Consider the following 21,828-nt stretch of genomic DNA (forward strand, 5'->3'; position numbering starts at 1 on the left):
AGAACCAGTTACGAAAGATTAATGGTAGGTGGTGGAATTGGTTACAGTAAAAACACTCTGCAGCATTAACACACATTTCCTTGCTTTTATTCGGATAAATGTTTCTGCACTGTATACCCTTTTACAGATTAAAATCCAAATTATATTGCAACCATTTCATTGCCTGGGGCCCGGGGCAGGTGGAGCGAGGTCCCTGCTCGGGGGAGCACCCCCAGAACAGCCGGGGCGCTCCGGGGAGGGAGGCCCCAGTACAGAGACCAGAGGTGGAGTTGCGGCAGGGAGTTAACTGAAAATGCAGCGAGGAGGGAAACGGCGGAAACACCGAGCATCGCCACCCTCCCGGCCTGCCCCTGTCCCACACCGCGCCCGGAGGCAGCTCCACCCCTTCGGGGCCCGTCCCGGGCGCGGGCGGTGCTCAGCGGTCTCCCCTCCCCGCGCCGTGCCGCCCGGAACCTGCTTAGCTTGTGCGCCCGCGGGGGTTCGCCGGGCGGCGCGGCAGCGGCCCCTAGCGGCGGCGGGCTGGGCCGCTGCCCGCAGCCCGGCATGGAGGAGGACGAGGGGGCTGCGGGAGGCGCGGGGCAGCGGCGCCCCCGCCGCCGGCCCGGGGCCGAGCGCGCCCCCAGCCCCAGCCGCCTGGACGTGAGCTCCAGCCGCTTCGACCCGCTGCTGGCGCTGTACTCCGCCAGCACGCCGCTGCCCTTCCCCGCCGCGCCCTGCTTCAACAACCTCGCCGAGTACGAGAGCTTCCAGCGCGGCCTGCTCCGCCCGCGCGGCCGCCGCTCCGCTCCCTCCCGCCGCGGCCCGTCCGCCGCCCGCGCCGCCCGCCGCGGCCCGCCCGCCGCCGACCCCGAGCGCATCCAGCGCCTCCGCAGCCTCATGGTCAACGCGGGCCCCGAGCAGGAGGCGGCCGAGGGCGGCGCGGCGGCTCGGCGCCGGCGGGCGCCGCGCAACGTCCTCACCAGGATGCCTCGTAAGGGCGCGGGCGGGCGGGCTGAGGGAGCGCGGCCCTGCGGAGACTGAGGGGGAGGCGGGGGGAGGCGGCAGGTTGAGGGGTGGGGAGGGAGAGTGAGGCGGGGGGCGGGAGCGTGGGCTGAGGACGCAGCCTGGGGCAGGGGGGTGGCGGAGGGTGTGGGGGCGCGGACTGGGCCTGCGCTGGCGTGCGGGGTGCTGGGGGAGAAGGCTGTGGGGCTGAGCCGGGCTGGGATGTGGCTGAAGCCGTGGGGTTGGGATGGACTTCGAGGGAGTTCGGAGGTTTGAACAGCTGAAGGAGGTGGTTGGGTGACAGCGGGGTGCGGGTGGGTCGGGAGGGGGAAATGAGGGCGTTTGGGTGGAAAACGATACCTGCGTGCTAGGTGAAAGGCTGGGAAGATTGTATGCAGAAACGAGGAACAGCACGTTTCACAGAGCTGCTTACTCAGAGATGACACTGATTTTGTTATGGTGATGTCCTCCTCTGTTATTTGGTTAATTATGTTCGTCCTCTTGATTTTAAGGAAAAAAGGGTGAGAAACTGCTGTGCTTTCAGCAGTACTCTTTTTAAACCAGGAATCAGATTTGAGTCCATGCAGCTCGTAGTTAAATCACAACTGCAGCATGAGTCTGTAACACACTGCTATATCTTGGTTACTAACTGTACATCCTGGGGGCATAAATACAGCGCTGGCGTTTCTAGTAACGTGATGACAGAATAGTGGATTGAGGTGGGAGGCAGCTGTGATGTTGCTAAATTCATCATCTGTGATGATGATACAAGTTTCTTGTCTAAATTTATGTACGCAGTCAGGGTAATAGCCCCTAAACGTTAAAGGGTGCAGCTTGTGCACGTACACCAAGAACCAAATGGCATTGCTATCAAATGAGATGTAACTTCAGTGCACTTAATTAAAAATGCTGGGTGTTTATTGGAGTCAAAGTATCTCTTCTAATCACCAGCATCACCTTACTGTTCTTTTTATAAAAAGGCAAAGCCCCAAATGTTCAATTCTGAATGCTCAAAGCAGAACTTTTTTCTTGCTGAGACACCAGAACATAACATATTCATTGCCATAGGTGCTGCATGATCCTAAACATCATGTCAACTTTGCATTCTGCACAAGTGCAGAGGTTCTGTTGGTATAGGATTTCCAAAAGAATTAGCCTTAAATATTTATTTAGGGTCTTAACACAAATAATCTGTATTTGGATTACTATGATGGAAATTGAAAAAGCCTCTGTAAAAATTAACTTTACTGGTGGTCTAGCAAATAAATTACATGCTTCCATTAAGAGCACGTATTTAATATCCACACATCTAAGGCTGGACAGTGTGGACTTTGAAGAAGACTGGCACAACTGACATACAAAGTGCTATTCAGCAGTCTGGAGAGTTTTAAGAATAATTTGTAGTCAAAATTGTGTGCTTTCCCTGTAAGTAGGGGGCCTGTCTGCACAGCAGGTGGGCCAGTGTTTGAAGCTTGGATTCTAGGGTGGTTACTGCCTCTGAAAGTAAGTGTGATACGTGGTTTAGTGCATCCCACAGTCGTGATGGTGTCCTCCCAGGTAGCTGTGACAAGGTATGACGTGTTCCTTAAATTCAGTGTGTCAGAAATGTAAAATGGAGCCAAAATTTTGCTTGTCATGAGGGGTGATTTCAGTAGCCATAAAAGTAAAAAGAAAGCTACTTTAATAGTGCCTGTTTTGGATCAGCTCAGGAGAAGCTATTTCTAATTGCTTTGCATTTACCAGGGGGCAGGGAACTCATGTGCAAGCGGTTACCGCAGAGCAGTTAGAAAGGCGTTTGATAGTGTTCTGAGTTATTTCAACTGTTCTGACTTGCTTTGCTCTTCTTTTTTTTTTTTTTTTTTTATCTTGCCTCTTAATAAAGTCTACCCTGAGGACAGGGACTTGAACTTAACCAGAGTTTGGATCTTTATTTTCTCCTTCCTGGGGTACTTGACCTCTGGCTTACAGTAGTTTTCTAGTCATCTTCAGAATCCTGGTATTAAGCATGTGCTTATTTTATACAAGTAGGGATTGGATTTTGAGTACAAAACCAACTAGGTAACTCTTTTCCCTACAGATTGAAAAATTATTAATACTGGTACTTTACACCATCAAAAGCCCCAGGCAAATCTAGCTGCATGCAGAGCCTGGTCATTACAGGCTTTGATGCTTGCAGAAGAGGTATGTTGCAAAAATAAATTTCTTGCATTGCTGGTTTTATTTTTTCTGAGGAGTGGATATCAGATTGTTTTTGGATGATGCGTTCTGCCCTTTTGATCAGGTGAAGTTGGAGGTTTGTCCTGGTGAAGCTGGAACCTTATGCAGCAAGGAAATGTGGGAAGAGCACATATTGTCTAGATTTGGTAGAGCTGTAGTGTTTTCCACCAGGCCTGACGGGGTACCGACAAGCAAAGGCACAGTTGGAAATAAAGATTGTACTTGGATTCTTATAAGAAGTTGTAGATAAAGTTCCTATGTAAAAGGAACATAGGAATCTAAAATCTAAAAAATCTAAATCTAAAATGATCCTGTAAATTCTCAGGGTTGGTTAGAAAAAAAACCTGTTATCTGATTAAAAGCATCAATCTGATGTAGTGGTGGTGTCATCTGTGGTTCCCGTGATGGACCTGTGAATTCAGAACATTAGTTCGCCATCAGTTAGGCTGAAGGAAGCACAGAGACTCATGAAAAGGCCCCCATAAGCAAAACTGGGAGGTACTGAGACGGCTTATGCTCTGTATGAAAGCAATTTTCTCCAGCTATCCATCTGGAGAGGGCTGGCAAGAAGGCAATGGATCTCAAAAAATAGATGTGATTAGGTTAATTCAGAGGAAACTGCTTTAGATTTCCCTGCTGTGCTGAGAATTACCATGCAGCCAAATACTGCAGGTCAGCTGTCATACGGTTAACATTTTACACTCACAGGATGCATCTTCTAGCGTCTAAATCAAACCTGGAATACGTGGTCCCTAAAGCACAAGGCGAGAGGTCATCTCTGACTCAGATATTTTTATTAATATGAAGAACTGTGTGAGATTTTAGACCAATACTTTCCCCTGACTCTCAGTAGGAATTGCACAGCAGTCCTGTGGCTGTGTTTGCACAAGCAAACAGGTAGCTGTAATTTATCACTGCAATGGCTTTACCATGGCATGGGTGGAGGTTGTAAAGTAAATAATATCTACCCCTCTAGATAATTTACACTTGCAAAGATTTCTAGTGTGCAGATAAGGCTTATGTTTGCCAGGTAAGTTGTATGTTTTAGTGAATTCCTTTGGTTTTGCCCTGACTGAAAGCATTATTGTTCTGCAGTTTAGCATGGTTTCATTGGTGGCTGCTGCTTACAGTAATTTTATTTCTTTGCCAAAGACTTGTACATCGTTGAAGGATGAAGACTTGTACATCTTTGAAGGATATTCAGCTGGCTGCTGAAAGTTTTAACTGAAACAATACATTTTCATTAACTTAAACTTATCCAGTTTAGTTAGCTGAAGAACTTCGAGTCATCTGTTGGTTCAGAAATCTTGTAAAGAAAAGGAAACACGTCTGATACAATACTTAATTAACAGATCGTACCTAATCTGAGGTAGCCTTAACTAGGCATTTGTCTTTTCTGTGAAACTCTCTCTGCTTCTGCGAGCTTTCTGTTCCCTCTGAACCACTTTTATTTAAGATTAGCATTACTTAGTATGTTTTTGAAATGTAGCAAAAAGATTTTTAGCTACGGCTGATTTGGCTATGGGTTATGTCAAGCGAAACCTTCATATTTTCTAAAGTCTTTGCTGTCCCCACTGTAAGTAGAGTTTTGGTGGTCTAGTAATTACAACTGCAGTGCGTTACAATGCTCTGGGGCTTCTTTTGCTCTGAAGACAAGTGTTGTACAAAGATCTGACATACTTCTACACAGAGTAGATTTCTACATTTTTTTTTTACATATATATATTTATCTCTTTCTGTATCTGTATTTTGTTGAAGGCGGGTGATGTTCTCTTTCTGTTTCAGTCCATGAAGGCAGCCCACTGGGGGAACTTCATCGCTGTGTCCGAGATGGTGTAAAAATCAATGTTCATATCCGCACTTTCAAAGGGCTTCGTGGAGTCTGCACAGGGTTTTTGGTTGCATTTGACAAGTTCTGGAATATGGTAATTATTGTTCCAGCCCTTGATTTATAAATGCTATATTGAAAACTTGAAATTTTCAAGACGTTTAAGCAAACTACATTTTGAGAAGATTAATGTGGGATTGTGGTTCATAAAGCTCATTTGCTCTGGCACCAACTGCTGGGTTTCAGACTTAAGTTGTGTTTGGTGTTGGATTGGTACATCTGAGAGGTGCCTAGCCATCTTGGAGAGGTTTTAGATGAAAGAGCAGCTTTGAAGCGTTCCCAACAGCTTCAGAGGTTTTGTATAAGAACCCAGGAAGGTGGAATATGAGGAATATCAGAAGCTTCCAAAGCTTTCTCTCCAAAACCCAATCTTCTTATAGCGGTAGCCACTTCTCTGTTCTCTTTCACTGACACGTCACTGGGGTGTTAGTGGCAAAAACTTTTCCCTGTGTTCTACCTCATGTAGATCTTAAAGATAGTGGATGGAAAAGCAGCTATTAAATATTTCTGAGCCTGGGGCTGTGAAAAGTTTGGAAATAGGTGGCAGGGGGGAAAGGATTTTGCAGGCAAGGCTCAGAAAAATTTTGCAAGTAATACAGAATGGATGCTACGCTTTGCTGTTGCTTTTATACCTCAGTACAATTTAGATGATTAAGAAGCCAGCTCCAAAGCACAGCTTGTTCCTAGGATGGATTTTCTCTCGGAGAGAGCATAATTTCATAATGCTAATACACAAAGCTGGTCCAAAGCTTCTTCATGTTTTCTTTTAATTTTGACCTTTCCGTTTCTTTTATCTTCTTCTAGGCCCTGACAGACGTGGATGAGACGTACAGGAAACCAGTAATGGGCAAAGCTTTCTACGCAGAACCTCAGCTCACACTAACCCGGGTAGGTAACCATCTCCAGTTTTCATTTTTTTTTTAATATCTCCTTTTTCAAAGTAGGAAAAGGGGAGCATTGATTGGAAAACTATATTTACATTTGAAATATTTTACCTCCTTTTATTACAGATGACTCTAAAATGACTTGAACAAGGTGGGGGAAAAACAGTTTTCTGACCTTTTTGAAAGTACTTTGGCCACAGTTCAGTGTTAGAGAAGTTCCACTTTAGAGTTCCTAATACCAGATCACCGTTGCTGCTACTGCTTAGTGTAATATGCTGACCTTCTTTAAGCTCACTCTGTGTTTTTTGATTTATTTGTTCTTTGCATTTTTTACACCTGTGACTGATCCGGTCCACGTTTGTCCTGCCAGGTGATTTGGCAGTGCATAACTCTGATACTAATGTTCATGGAGCAGCAGTCTTTTTGTCTCCAGCCAATGAAACGCTACGTCTGTTCGGTCACTTCTAGTCTAGGTATCGTAAAGCCCAAGATTCTGCATGTTGCTCCAAAGCAAGACACTCTCTAGGATCCAGCTGCAAAAAAAGATGTTTACGAAGTTGAGAACTGAAGAGATGACAGATGAACTTCTGAACAATGAAGGAAAAAAAAATGTGACAGGGCTGTGCCCGTTGAATGGCATAGCTCTGGGCCTTTTGAACAAACTTTTAAACAGTTTCATTGTGAGGAATTTGCTTTCAAATTCCTGCCATTTAAATCTGTTTTCTGATAGATCCCACCCTTCCTTTTTTAAAGATTAGTTAAAAATAATCAAGTTGTGATTGTTCCTTTAGCCCACTCTTACACGGATTGGCTTTCCATCCTGTTGCTGAGAAGAGACAGGCTAACCGAGAATCCTTTTCATTTGTCAGTATTTCATAAAAGCTTGCCTGCTGCCAGAGTAAAAGAAACTAGAGTTTCAGCACCATGTATTCTTAGATTAATGAATTCATACAGTGCTTTGGATCTGCTGCTCTAGCTTTTATTATTTTTCTATTGTTTTTGGTCTGCTCACCTCCCAGAATACCCACACGGCCTCTTTTAGTTTGTTTTGGGGAACACAGAAGGTCCGTCATTTTTTCAGTATACACTCCATGCTGATTGACGCCCCCTTATCTTAGGGATTCATGTCCTGCCTGAGGATGCAAGGATGGAAATCTCTCTAATACTATCTGACAACATTACAAGAGAGTTTGGGAAAGTGAACTAATGGAGGAATTTGGTAGCTTTCTGTTGTTCCTGACCAAAGTTAAATGCTACTCCACATCAGTATTGCTCCCCAAATTAAATTCCTCGGTGCTCACATAAAGACACTCGTGCATGCAAGAGATCCATTCACTTTATATCACGGTTTGACTTTGGCAAGAAAACATAGTATTTATTGCTGGTAAAGATTCTTCACTAATTGTGTATTGTGAGCTCTGATTTGGGATCATACACACAAATACCACGTAGAAATGCCAAACAAGCGGCCTCTCTTGTTTTCTGGATGTGGTCATATACGCAAATGTTCTTTTACAGCTTTTTGACAGACTCAAACTGCAGGAGTCCTCAGTAAAGAAGGGAGCTGACTCAAAGACTGTCTCAGAGCAGCTAGCCCTGACAAATGACTCTCAGACGCTTGGATGGAAAGTTGGATCAGGACGAGGGCGAGCAGAAGATGAGCGCGAGAAACAGAAACGCTTGGGCAGAGCTGGAGAAAAGAAGATCCCAGGTGACAGTTTGCATCTGGCTGCCAGAGGTGAAGCTGATGTGGGTAGCGGGACTGCCCACATGGAGGGTGCCAGTGCTGGTGGTACCCGTGCAAGAAGCCAGTCACGGAGAAAAAGACGGCCCAAAGTGGATTATCAACAGGTGTTCACACGTCACATAAACCAGATTTTTATTCGAGGAGAGAATGTCTTGCTTGTCCATTTAGCACATTGACTTGGCTGAGCCTTCGTCAGTGTATTTATTTGATAGCATGAATTGTGGCTGCAGCTCTCATTGCTATTTAGCGTTCTCATTAAGTATGATGGTACTGTGACTGGTTTCCCATTGCCGTAACAAGGTAGGGGAAATAATTCTAACTGGAGCATCCTGAGCTTGATGCCAAAGCAGCCTCCTTAGATCTCTGTTTGGGGTCTCAGGACAAGGTCAGCAACGCAGTTGTTTTCTGTGAGATGAGGGAGGTAAGCACAGATCCCACTGCTCCTTAAAAAGAAGCTAAATGGAGGGGGTTGGAAGAGAATTTTGGTGTACTCAGTGGTAGGAGCTAATTGTGGCACACATTTAAGGAGCTTAAGATTAGATCTCCACCTGAAATGAATCACAAATGCTATTTTGCATGTTCTGTGTAATCTCAAGAGAAGACTGCTAATGAAACAAACAGTTTATCTGGTGTTGTTACATGGATATCTTCTTTTCCAGACATAATTCTGACAGTCATTTTGAGATAGTCTATAAAAAGGTGGAGTGAGATACTAGTGATGGCTGTTAGCCTCTTCTTCATAGTTAGCTCTGTAATGCCCTGTGTGATAGAAAACCTCTTAATTGAAAACTGCTCTTTTTCTGTGAATGATGGCAGGACTTTAATTTGTTTTCAGTATCAAAAATTAGGCTTCTATTTGTAATGCTGTGCTTTAGCGCCATGTCACCAGCAAGCAGCTAATGTAGCTGATCCAGGGACCTCCATATTTGGAATTTATCTGTGAATGTTGGAGATGCAGATGGAAAATTGTACTTCTATATTTCACCCATTCTCTACTTAGTGTAATAGTGAAGTTTGCAAAGATGTAGTTTTTCTTCTCAGATTTAAGTGTTTGTGCTGAGCACAATTGTACTGTATCTAAGCGCCTTTCAAGTTCCCTCTATTGAAACTAGAGGTGCTGTGTCTCCAGCAGTTCTCATGGAGCAGAAATCTTCATGGGTCTTTCCTATCCATGTGAATGATGCATCATCTAATTCCAGTTGAACTGAGCTTTGGAGGTGTGCCTAAAAATGTTTTGAAGTATAAAAGTCAAACTCAGCTCATCAGTGTTTTCATTTCAGCAAGGTTCTTAAGCTACTGTAGACCAGGCCAGGCTTCTGCAGGTATAAACTGCTTTCCAAGAGCTACATGCAGAATTTTGAGCATAAATGAAGCTATTATATTATCTAGTCTATTAGTTGTCAAAGGACACTAGATTTCACACTGCTATTCCTGTATTCATCTCAACTACTTTGTGCTTTGCAGCAGCTCCATGTGGTTAAGATGAAGTTGGGAAATTGTCAGGATAATGGTTAGATCTGACAACGAGTAGAACAACTTTTTAGTGCTTTATAGCAGGTCTTGTATTGCGTATAGAGGTCATAAGTCCTCAAACTGAGTGACTGTACTCTCAATGCCATGTATTTCTGTTGCTGTAAACGCAGCATATTGCTTGCTTGTCGTTAGGCGTATGTCTGGTGCTTGGGTGAATTACAGAAATCATTTAGCAGGAGTTCTGGACACACAAAGCAGCTGTGTGCCTCTGGGGGAGCCTGAAACTTTTATGTCAACATTTCAGATGACATGGGGCTTGGATGGCTGATCAGCTCAGCCACTGAGCTGCAAACCCAAGTTCAGCCTGGGACAGAAGTGCCTCAGAGTAAAAAGTACTGTTGATGCAAATCAGTTTCATCAAGAGTGAAAAAAAAAAAAGAAGAAAAGAAAAAAAAAAAGGAAAGAATATGTACCGTTTCTTATTATACATAGCTTTATTGCTCTAATCCCTTCCTACTGTGAACTGAGACTAAGCACTGAAAAGATTCTTCTCTTGGAGGTTCTTGTTTCCTCTACTTTTGTGTTGTTCTTGCTGTTGTCTGCAGTTCATGTGGTCTGCAGTTCTTCCCTTCCCCCCATCCCCCCCCCTTCTCCTGTCAGTACTTTGTCTCCTCAGGACGTTCTAAACTCTGGTTTAGGAAGATTGTTCTTGTATTCACCCCTAGTTGTCTTGGCTTTCTGAACCTTTCCTGGTTGGCTTTCTGTGTGGTTGCCAACTGACCAGAACCCTTACAAATTATTACAAACATGTGAAGCTAGAAACTAAGGGGCTTATTTCTGCTCCTGACTTCTCAGCAGCTTTTATTGTAAGTGAATATTTTTCTTCATTATGTTTTTAGTTGTGGGTTGTTTTTTCCCGTCTGCTTTCTGACTGGTTTGTTTTTATTTCAGTTGCTTGGGATGACTGCCTCTGCCTCTTCCATTCATGCCAAAGGCTACTGGTTTTGACACCTCTCCTCTTTCCTTCATACTTGACCAAAGGGTGTCAAATCTCCACTCACGCCTATGTACTATGACATCTAATTGAATCCTTGCTTTTCTTTATCTCATATTCTTAATTCTCTTTGTCTGCCTAGTTTATGCTGCCTTGTGCATTAAATAAGATACAACTACCGTAAATGTTCTTGTGGCTGTACTGCCTTCTTTCCTTGTCAGTTGATACTTCACCAAGTTTTCAGTTGCTACTAGAAGTCTCAGTGTTTTCTTTCATCAGAAGTTTTTGTCTGAAACCTTGCAGGTGTTTGTGGCTTCACATCTACAAGTTTCTTTTTTTAGATTTTATGAAAAATGCTGGTGCTTAGACTTGTATTTGTGCCTTGATTTTTTTATATCATCACTGACCTGTTCTTCCAAAATCATCCCCTCGGTCAACAAACCTAGTTAAGAACTATACAGTTTGTCTACTTTTTTTGCTCTACCTCATTATTAAACTGTTCCTCCTCTATTCTCATTGTTGTCTCATCTGTGGAGTTGGTTAAAATTCTCTCTTCCGGTTTAGATTTAATGGCTTATTTGATGGTTCTTCCTTTGCTTCTTACTTCCCTATCTACCTGTCTCGTTATTTCCAAGCTGCTTCCTAAATACAGCCTCTTCTACAACTTCAGATCTTCCAAAGTGTCTTCCTTTTCCCTACTTTTTCTGACATTGTATCTTTTTAAAGCCCGTTATCAAAATGCTATTTTATGAATTTTGTCTCTTTCAAGCATAGCATTTGTGATTTTGTCTCTTTCAAGCATCATGATTGTGACTAAGCAAGTGACCCTGTATGCGTGTTGTCACTTGCATGTTTAATACTTCAGATAAAGTTGCTCTTTAAATAAAATTGAACATGATGTTCTGAAATGAAGTTTTCTACCTCACTTAAGTATTCATGTAAATCTGTTTAAAAAAAAAAAAAAAAAGAAAACAACACTTGGAAACAAATTAGCTTTTTTTTTTCTTATTGTTTCTGGTTATTTCTTTCCATGTTTTCCCTTTTCCAAACTCAGCATGAAATTCATATTCTTTGTTCAAAAGAACAAATTGCACTCTATTGGTGCTGCAGTGTCACAAAGGTGGTGTGAACATAGACACCTGAAGTCATTATGCTGAAGAATGAAGAGGAGGAGCAGGATGCAGTCTTAAGAAACAGAGAGCTGTGTGAGAGTGAAAAAGCTTTGGGCCAAATATAAAGAACTCTCTGGAAGGGATCCACATACTGGTTGCAATCTGTCCAGTATTTCTAGGACATTGTTCAGCCTGGTGCTCAGCAGTGATTCGTAAAGCGTGTTTATGGTGAGGTACCCAAGTATTGCAAGGAGAAAAGTTTTCTGAACTACCTTTGAAGAAGTGTTGTGATAATTTGAGAATTTTTTAGAATCATTTCTAAAATAGCAGGCAAATATGAAACTTGTGAAATGTTATGATGCCAGCTGCAGGAATGATGTAATTCAGTAGTCTTGGAATGTGATGTCACAGATATATCTCATGATGTCATCATACATGTTTTCATTGCCAACACAGTTCAGCAGGGAACCAACTCTCATGGTTACTTTAAGAGTGGTGATTTTATTTGTACGGTCATATAATTCTAGGGACCTTTGCAGATAGTCTGAATGAGGTTTTCATGGAACTGCAGCATAAAACCTTGCTATGCTGTGGGGAAGTGGGGAAACTGGTAGGGAGAACCAGGCTGAGAGCTGCAGTGTTACCCTACAGTTATGGGTATCATGCCTGGGATTATTTCCTGCAAAACTCTTTTGCACAGGTGCTTCATTTTTATCGAAGACTTCTTAAACAGGGCTGTGGGAGTAGAATAGATAAGGCCAAAGGGAAAAAAGGAGCTTGTAAAAAGTGTGGGTTTAGTTCCTTCTCTCAACTGACTGGTTCAGCTTGTTAATTGCCTGGAAGTTTTTTTCTGATCTGGAGACAGGTACTAGCATGTCCTCAGGAGGTGATTACTGAAGTAGTCGGGGAGTACTGTGTTCCATCTGCTTCTTGTCCTTCAGTTTCTGGATTCATTGTTTCTGATGCAGCTTTCCGTTCTGTATCGTTTGAAAGCAGGGCAAGGTCTTTCAGCAAGAGTAGGCTTGACTGCCCACTGTTTTTCACCCTCCCAAAGGAATGTTACTCTGTCTAGTTTTGCATCCAGATAGCCTTTGGCTGTTCTTGATTTTCATACTATTCTCTGCAGAATTTTGGAATTATTTGGTCAGAAGAATTATTTATCTTGGATCGGTTGGAGTAAACTAATTAAAAATATTTTTTTTTTTTTTACTTATTTTCCTTCCCACAGTGCTAGGTTTTCCTAGTTTGCTGTTGCAGTCACCTGCTTGCACCTATGAATCACCTTTTCACCAGGAAAAAAGAAGCAGAGAAAAAAGATGTCTAATTTTTGTTGAATTTGACATTCTGTCCAACATGCTGCCCACACTTACCCTTTCTGTTGCTTACTGGCACTGACCTAAATGAGACAGGTGTAAACAATGATTTCATACAGAATCTTGGAAGAAAATGGAAAGGCGGTAGGAACAGCAAACTGTGAAAACACTCTCAGTTTCTGAAGATGTGTATCTCCAGGTAAACTTCCTGTCTTTGATGAAACAGATCAGAATTATAACCACCAGCTTAAACTGCAAGCTCTGCAACTGGATAAAATTGGAAGGTACAGTACTACACCCTTTCAGAGACAATGCAGCAGCAGTAGCAGTGATTCCTTCAGCCAGGCAAGCTCTTTCCTGAGAAGCTGTTAGGCACAAAAAACAGAGCTCAGAGACATGGCTGTTTGCAGACTTGAGTATCAACAGTCTAACTTCACAATGAGAACTTCTGGAGAAGTAACTCCAGTTTACAGTCCTTGGGTGTCTACAGCATTAGCTCCATGCAAAGTTTTCTTGGCGTTATTATCCTCACCCATAAGAAGATGACAAATACAAGGGTTCGTGATGTGCTGTCCTGTATTACCTTGTTCAAGAAGCTGCTGTGTACTTAGTGGTGAGATCTGACTAGGTGGATGGAGGAAGACAGGGGCGTCCAGTTGCAACAGGAACTCAAGGGGAGAGACCTAAAATCTTAGTAATATCCTTCAAGCTGAGCTTCATTTTTTAATTTACCAAAAATATTAATATCCTAGTAGGGTATACTTGGACCAAAAGATAAGAATGCACTCAAATTTTCATTTAGAAACTTTAACTCAGTCAGACTTTTTTCCAGCAGTGCCTATCTCACCTTCAGATAAACATTATTACAAGTTTTTTTAAAAGTACTTCGCTGTTCATGTAGCCAGCAATGTGCATTTCATATCTAAAAAGTGCTTTTAAGAGCCACTGTCATTAGAAGCAAAAACCCATTTTCAGGAGGTTGCATGTTTTTTCTTCTATCCTGACTCTATAACCTAAGATGAAATTGGGAACAGCTGGATGCAAGTAAAGCAGTTAAAATTTGCTTGGAAATTAAAAAAAAAAAATTTTAAAAGATCACAACTTTTTCTGTCAGGTGTTGCCAATGTATCAGGAGGAAAAAGCATCAATTATTACATGGTAGAAATGTTGTGAAGAAAAACCTTACTATTTAAGAGCATCCTTTGCTGCCATCTTTTTTTACCCATTAGCAGCCTGGGCAGAAAAAAAAACGAGGCCACTTGGGAAGAGATAGGCAAGGCACTCGACGGTCCTCCTCCAGATGGGCATTGCAGGATCAATGCACTTGACGAAGACTTTTCTTAATGGAAAAAAAAAGTGTGTAATCTACTGTAAGTATAACATGTACCTCTGTACATTTTCCCAACTATAGGCTTTCATGGCATGCTGAAAGTGGGAAAGCAGGCCAAGAAAAAGGAGGAAAGAGGAATTACTTTACTTGGTGATAGCTCCTCGAAATGGGGGGTCACTTTCTAGCCTGTACACTTTGGCATAATTTGGCCAGCATTGGTCAAACTCCCCCAGGTGAAGGGGGGAATATGCAGAGACAGTTCTCAAGTGCATCCTCTATTACGTTGTGAGCGTTTCACAACGCGTGAACTGTGCTCCAAGAGTCTCTGCCAGACTCCATCCCTAATAACTGACACGTTTGATCCTGCCTCTTAAAATTTTGCAGAGGAAACCCAGTGGGAGAAAAAACAAGTAAGCAAATTTCCCCTTTTGAGGCAGGGATGGTAGGAGGCTTGGTTATTCTTGTTATCTTCCTGGGGGTGCAGGAGAAAGGACTACTTTAGTGGAGGAGTATCAGAAATGGCTTGTCTCATGATGTTTACAAGTCCTTTTAGATGTCACTGTAAGTGCTCTTGCTCTTAGCTGGTAGAAGTGAAGGCCTGTCAGGGAAGGAAAATGCCTTCTGATGTTCCTGGATAACTATTTTATTAGCTGCTAGCTTCATAGTGTACACTTGGATGACTTAGCTGAAGAAGATAGTACACCTGAGACTTTCAGCCAGTCTTGTATTCGTTTAGAATGAAAAGGAGTTTGATCAGTTTGTGTAAAAACATATCCATCCTTTTTTTCTCTCACAAGATCAGCACTCTCCCTCAGGAAAGCAATGAAAGCTGCTCCTGCTCCTATAGCGATTGCTTCTGATTTCCACTGCTTCAGAGCAAAGTGCAGCTGCGTCATTGTATCTTTGGTGTGACAGATCATTCTGAGATGAGCAAATGAGAGAATTGTTGGGTTTCTTTAAAACTAAAACGGGCATTAGAGGGGAGCAGTTGCATTGACCTCTTCAACTGGTGCATTCATCCAGTGTAGTCGCATGGATTGGGACTTGTTAACCAATTAGTCATCTATGAAACTTCCTTAATGAACCACAGAGGAGCAGCATGACCTACCAGACTGGCGTGGGATTGGAAGTCAGGTGCTGACAAATTCTCATCTCCCTACTGCCACTTGCTCACTGAATGGCCTTGGCAAGTCACTTCCCTCCCTCTCCCTTATGCTCCACAGCTGTAATACATCTGAGAGCAATCCTTGTCTGTCTCACAAGGATTTGGGGATGCAGTGAGTGCTATACAAGTGCTAAGTATTGTTATTAAAACTATAATATGTCAGGTAACGCAGATACATAGATCATCTGCCCTCTTCAGGCACTTGACTGTTAGCCTTATGTCTCAGCACACTAAAAATGTGCGGGATATCAGGTACAATGACGCACTTCAGTCTTGAAATTACTTACGTCTTCAAGGTCAGATTTGGTGACTTCAATATCTGTTTCACAGCTGCAATACCATGTTTTGGTCAAATGGTAATAAATGAAAGTGTAACTTGTTTGTAATTCCTCCTCTGTCTTCCTAAATATTTTGTTTCTTAGGAAGCTGATGCTGCTATGAACATATTGAATAATACTGAATTTGCAATATTCTGCTTTCCAGATATAAATGTTTATATTTAAAAGTGCTAAAACTGCAATGCAATAAATATATCCATGTAACAGTTTGCTTGAAAGCATGGGTTTTTGTGCTCTGTCAATATGCTTGTGTCAGTGATGAAGCTGCTACTGCAGCGGTTAGGACAGATGCCTGGATATGAAGACCACCGGGTTTTGAATGCTCTAGTCACATGATTTGGGGGCAAACCAGTCATCTGTGTGTTCAAAAGTGTATTAATCTATAAAATAAGAATTTTTATTTTTAGAGGTTTTTTAGAGGTGTGGAAAGGAAATGAACTTCATGTTGAAGAATGTAAGAACAACTGTCCTGATCACTCAAAGGTCTGTTACCTTAGTGTGTGGTCTTCCACTATGCCATCAGGAGATGCTTTTCCAGGAATCGGGGAGGTCCAGAGCATCCAAGCATCTAGTGGAGCATGTGGATAGCCAGTGGGGAACCTGACTTCCAGGAACCTATTTATTCCCATGGTAAATGATGCTGATGTATTTGGATCAGAGATGCTAACTATATTGGATGCAGCTTGCTGGAGATGTTAACATACCTGTGCTCTGGAATTCAGATGTTTGCTAAAAGGGATAATTCCCATTGCAACCTGAGAACTGTTTAAAGAGAACAAAACCTGCAGTTTAAAGCCACGAGTGGCAATATGAGGATGCATGTAATGAGAAGGATCAGACAGGGAATTCACAGAAGAGGCCTGCAACCCATTGACTTTCATTTGCATTTTAAAGTGTTTTACACTGGGAGTCTGCCCTGTCTTCCCTGTCTCTGATGTTTCCCTGATGTCTCATAAGATGATTTACAGTCAATGTGGCAGTGGACTCTTGCTCTTTTAGATTGCGCTTCTGTCCATTTAATTTACAAGTGCAAAGGTCGTGTGTTTTTCTTTGATATTCATATAGGTGCTTGAGGGTAAGCCTGTGCTCAGATACCTGCCTAAATTGGAGTGAAAACAGTTGATTAAGCTGCAACAGTTGTACTCCCAAGCTGTTGGGGAAACAAGTTCTGTACTGCCACAAAAAACCTTACCTCAGCTTTTCTCATTGTGTTTTACTGCTCATAAATATTAAAAAATAAACTCTGTAACTTTTCTAGTGTGGAAAAGTGGTGCCACCTGAACTAGAAGCTTCAGTTTCCTGTGCTGACGTAGCAGATCAGAGCATTTGAGCCCTTTCTGTGCTGTCCTGAGTGAAGTTAGATGGCCAGGTTAGCGCCTGATGTGGGTGTGAAGAGCTCACCCAACCCTCGCCACCTGCTCCACCGTGAGTGCAATAATGTCTTCTGTTGCTCCAGCTGCTCCTAAAGCAAATGCCTCTGCTCTGTCAGTAGCTTCGTGCGATTTGTGCTTTGGGGGTGTTTTTGCATGCAGGTGACATACATCAGAGTATTTAAGCAGACATTCTTCTCATATCCAATGAGAGTATTGCTTAAATTAAGGAAAAATGAGGGCTGGAGTGGTAAGGAAGAGTCACAAATCCCAGTTCTGATTTTTAGCTGCTCTTCTGGAGTTCTGTAAGGCATTTACCACCTCTTTCTGATGTTGCCTTGTCCCTGTTTTGAGAAGAGGGTTGAAATTTTTAAAAGGAAAAATTGGGGGAAGGAGACATCCCTGCTAGCTACAAAAAGTTAGGTCTTTTCTGGCAATACTGAGGCATTTTTTTTCCTGATCAAATGCTACCTGATTTCTCTGTACAGTTCTTCTCAACTTCAAGCTGTATCTTCTTGCTGTGAATGATTTATTATCCCAAACAACTAGCTTATTCCCCACAGTTTCTTATGAGCCTTGGAGATCTCTCTCATCTTGGCGTTTATGAGTCTGTCCAGTCATCTTTCATAACACGGACAATTTCTTGGGTTTGATTATTTGTTTTCCACAGCCTTGCAGTCCTCAACTCCTTAAATGATCTGAGTGATGAACGGTATGTCAAAAATGAAGTTTTAATAATACAGATCAGTATGTTGCTGATTCACATGTTCAGTTTATGGGTCAGTCTGGGTGATGCTCGTAGCCTGCTTGAAATGTGAGCAAGTATTTGAATATTTAAAATAAGTATCATTAGGTTTCTCAGTTAATGGATATAAACTGAAGAGTACATAATGGCACCAGCTGGGTTGGATATTATGATAACACCAGTCTGCCTCAGTTCTGCTGAATGGAGGTGTAGTTTTTGTGAAGCTCTGGCAAGATAATTGCATCTCACAAGATTTGTTTTCTTCACAACCCTGGGCCATGGGTGCCGCTTTCAAGAGGAGAAAGTAGTTCTTTGGATCCTGATGGCTGCTTTGAGGATCTTGCTCCACCTGCCCCTGCTTTTCTCCTCTTCCTCACTTCTCCTTTCATATTTTGTGTTATTTGACAAACTTTAAAACAGTTGTTTTTATTACAGCCACTTGCATCACCCTCAAATCTCTTTTGTGTGCCAGTCATCTCTGCTGGTCTCTGGTCAGCTGAAGTATTTGAGATTGGGATCACGTTTGATTTGTTCACCTCAGTTTCACTGTTGCCCAGCTCTGCTGTTGCTTCCCCTCCAGCTGCTGGCTGTGTCGTTACAAACTGCAGCCACTGCCGGGGTGGTTCTGCCCACGAGGTCACCCGCTCCGTGCAGCTCTGCGGCATTGCTGCCTCACGCTTAGGAGACCTGGATACAGAGGTAAGGCTGGGCCTGGGAATGGCCCCTGTAACAGCCCCGCAAGAAGGGCACAGGTCTAGCTGTAAAGAAATTGCTCTGGGATATTTATGCAGACTATTTTATGCAGATCCTTTTTAAAGGGTAGTTTGGGAGAGTGAATAGTTGAGATCCTGGTTATAGTTTAAATCCAGACCATATGTGTAAAGAATGATCTGTGCTAATTGCCCAAAGGCTTTTATGGCATAATTTTGATGATCTGGACTCCTCTGGGACTTACATCCAAACCCCACAGACCCTGTTCTGCAACTGCCACTCTGAATGGGCCAAAATAGAGGGAGGACCCAGCCCCAGTGCTCCCTCTGGGGAAACCCATCCCAGGGAGGGGATGGATGGGCACCGCAGGGGGTCGAGGTGCGCTCCTCTTCTGTATAGTGGTCCTGTTCCCTGGGACAGGACCGGAGAAATTTTCAGGGGTCTGGATTTCTGTCTTCCATGGGCCCTAGATGCTCCAAAAAGATTGTTCAAAGAATCCCCTACGTGTTACAGCCCTTCAGGGTGCTCTTTCTTCACCTGGGAGTCTGTTGGCCAGATCCTCTCTTTGAATTTGGGTGGCGCAGCGGTGGAGATGGCAGGCAGCCTCTGCCAAGCCCGTGACTGCTCTAACGAGCAGAAAATCTGCTGATGCTCCCTCCAGGAAAAGGGATGATTAAAATGAACTGGAGGTGACTTCAGCTGTGCGGTTTGGAGGGCTGGGGGGGCGGCTCGATTGCAATTGCCAAATACCTGCTGCTCCCCCCTTCCCTGACCCTAAAGCGGAACAACCCGAAACGCTGCTGCCGCCCCGGGCCGGCATCCCCCTTGCTCGCTGCTCTCGCTCCCCACGAGGTGGCAGTAGGTGGAAGGGAAACCCCGCGGCGGGGCGAGCGGGGCGGGCAGCGCTCCGGCGCCCGGGGGCAGCGGGTTTCCCTAAAAACGGCGCCCTGGGAACCTGCCCCGGCTGCAGGAGCCCGCGGGCCGTGGGGTGCGCTCTCTTAGCCCTGATGTTGGGGTGTGTGGGGGGTGGCTGCGCTCCTCACTGCGTGTCCTCCAGATCCCACCCGTGTCTCTGGGAATGGGTGGAGGTGAGACCGGGGCAGCCAGATGGATCCGTGGGGTGCGTGTGAACTGGTACCTAGCTCAAGCCCAGGAGTTTGGGTGCTCATCAGACGCTGCATCCGCTGCATCGCGGTGCCTAGGTCAGGCCCCGAATGCCGCAGCCCTCATGTGAATAGTTTCGTGTTAGATCTCTGCAGAACATCACTTCCCACCTCAATAAGCTAAATCAAATTTCCCCATAAAAATAGTTGTCCTGGAGTGATCGCATTACTGGAGTCACTGGGAAAGAGCCCTCACCTCCAGGCCAGGGGTGGACAACAAGAGGCGATGGCAGGAACTGGCCCAAAATTTGTCACCGTGTGCTGGCTTAGGGGCGTTCTCTCCAAACTGATTTCTGGGTCTTGCACCAGCGCCTGCAAACGAAACACCAGGGTAGGCAAAACATCACTGGATTTGCCACAAGGAACATGAAGACACAAATCTGAAGACCTCACTGGGAGGCAGCCCTGAGCAGAGGGGACCATCGCCAGTCCAAGCTGCGGGAGCGGCAGCACCGCTCTCACAGGTAACAGTTGTGCGTGGTTTTGGGCATAACAGTGGCAGGAGCCCTATAGCTGTCTGATGTGGATGATGACCCTAGCTGGAGGAAACGTTGGCTGTGGGAGGAGAGCAGGAGTCGGTGCTGCTTGGTGGCGGGCGCACTAGAACGCAGCTGGAAACATCGACCGCTAGCAGATGCTGCCCAGGCTGTAAAACAGGCAGGGATGAGTGCTCTGTGGGTATCCGTATCTTGTCATATGTTTACAGGCTGAAATCATGTATCATTTATGCACAATGGTGCAGTGGAGAAAATCCTATGAAGTAATGTGCTTTGAGAATATGGATGCTGTGATAGAGCAATCTGTAAGTGCACCAGCACAGGCTTGAAGAAGGAAACCAGCCCCTTTCTGTCCTGCCCTTCGGGGGGATGAGGCTCAAGCGCAGTAAGTTTTTCCCATCAAGAGTGTGGTCAATGGAACAATCATGCGATGTGTTGATCAGGAAAAGGATGTGGGACTTTGAGTGGAAAAACGGATACTATCGTGCTAATGGCATAGAGCAGCAGGAAGGATGGCAACAGGATGCGCACCGCGCTCGGCGGAAAGAGCATGAGACGATGCTGTGGCTGCAGAGGCTGGAGTCGGCCGTGGTCTGTATTGTGAGTGCAGGTAAAGCTGAACCAGAAAGCAGAATCTTACGCTTCTCTGCTGGGAAGAAGGGCTCTTTGCTGGTTCTTTTGGGTAAAAACAGGCAAATGTTAGGCAACATCCCGAAGTTGTCAAAATGGTGGAAGAAACGACTGGAGGAAAACTTATTTTTAGTTGCTTGGCGGCTCCGAAATGAGAGCAGTGGGAAGCTGAAGGAAGGTGGGGACTCTCGGCAGGACCACCTTGCACCCAGGGCTTTGCTGGGAGGCACAGTTCCAAACCTGGGGATAAACAGATTTAAAACAACACTCAAGGGAATACATTTACGCCTCTCCTGCTAGCTGCTCTAACACCTTATGAACGTGCCTGGGAGTGGGAACGTGCCTGTCTTACCATTTTTTGGAAGTTAAGGTTTTGGTGCAGATGCTATAGCAGGTCATGCAAGGGGAAGATACTCTGACAGTAACTCTTCCAGTGTCACTTTTAGTTGTCCTTGGGGTGAATCAGTATTTTGGCAGGCTTGAAAAACTGTTTGTCTGTGAGATGACAGTGCTTCCTGGCCTAGAGTTAGATCTTGGTCAGGGGTTTGAGCTTCACGGTTAAAAACTTTCTACCAAATTTGCACAGGCACATTTGGAAGCCAGATGGGCAGCCCCCGCAGCCCAGCTGCTCCTGAAGGTTCTCAGCTGAGTGGGCTGTTTCTGCAGCCCGGCCGTGAGCTGCAGAAGTGTGTGAGCCGAGTCCTCAACTTGCCCTCTTGTGACCACCATAAAAATGGAAGTGTTTAAATCTGAGAGCAAGGAAATGCCTTTTATTTGTACTCTTTTGGAGGACTGTCTCACAGGGAAGGGGTCCCATACGGAAAAGGCTTTTTCGTAACAAGCTGTTAGGGTTGCATGTGGTGTATGAGACAATTACCAACTGTGCGTCGGGGAAGGGTTATCATCTGATGAGAAGCACCGGCTATGTTTGCTTCTCAAATTGCATGTGTTTGCAGTGTTTTGTAAACCCGATGTTTAAAAATTAAATATCTGTAATTGTGCAGAATACGGTTGTCCAAACATGCACCTGCAGGCACCCCCGAGCAGGTGCCTCACCCCGGCGTGGGCTCCCGGCCCCCTTCTCACGCTGACGTTGTGAGCACCGGTGGGTGATGTTGCACCACTGAAGTGAAACTGGGTGGTGGAGCCAAGGTGCACGGAAACAGGTCACTGATGTAACTTGCCCTAAAATCAGCCCAATGGTGTGAATTGGTATCAACTCCAGTCTCTTCCAGCTCGCCTTCGGCACTCGGGGTGTTGCTTGTATCGC

General features: G+C 44.4%; 1 protein-coding gene across 2 annotated transcripts; it reads left to right on the forward strand.

The window, feature by feature from the left end:
- Window positions 1–94: 94 nt before the first annotated feature.
- LSM11 (LSM11, U7 small nuclear RNA associated) lies at window positions 95–17,029 on the forward strand. 2 transcript variants are annotated; one of them, XM_075164290.1, is made up of 5 exons: window positions 95–970; window positions 4,984–5,123; window positions 5,891–5,974; window positions 7,489–7,821; window positions 12,525–17,029. In XM_075164290.1, the coding sequence occupies exons 1-5, from the start codon at window positions 544–546 to the stop codon at window positions 12,528–12,530; spliced, it is 990 nt and encodes a 329-aa protein (XP_075020391.1). In that variant the 5' UTR covers window positions 95–543; the 3' UTR covers window positions 12,531–17,029. The 2 variants fall into 2 exon arrangements, with proteins under 2 accessions (XP_075020391.1, XP_075020390.1); XM_075164289.1 differs by lacking the exon at window positions 12,525–17,029 and having other exon boundaries at window positions 100–970; window positions 7,489–11,092.
- The last annotated feature ends 4,799 nt before the right edge of the window (window positions 17,030–21,828 follow it).

Source organism: Calonectris borealis, chromosome 15, assembly GCF_964195595.1.
Source record: "Calonectris borealis chromosome 15, bCalBor7.hap1.2, whole genome shotgun sequence".
Classification (NCBI taxonomy): Eukaryota; Metazoa; Chordata; class Aves; order Procellariiformes; family Procellariidae; genus Calonectris; species Calonectris borealis.

What these genes read in the sequence shown, in the direction of transcription:
- LSM11 (XM_075164289.1), top strand. Translation starts at nt 544, where the DNA reads ATGGAGGAGGACGAGGGGGCTGCGGGAGGCGCGGGGCAGCGGCGCCCC. An exon ending in TTGACAAGTTCTGGAATATG is followed by an intron (nt 5,124 to 5,890) that starts GTAATTATTGTT and finishes ATCTTCTTCTAG; the next exon opens with GCCCTGACAGACGTGGATGA. An exon ending in CTCAGCTCACACTAACCCGG is followed by an intron (nt 5,975 to 7,488) that starts GTAGGTAACCAT and finishes GTTCTTTTACAG; the next exon opens with CTTTTTGACAGACTCAAACT.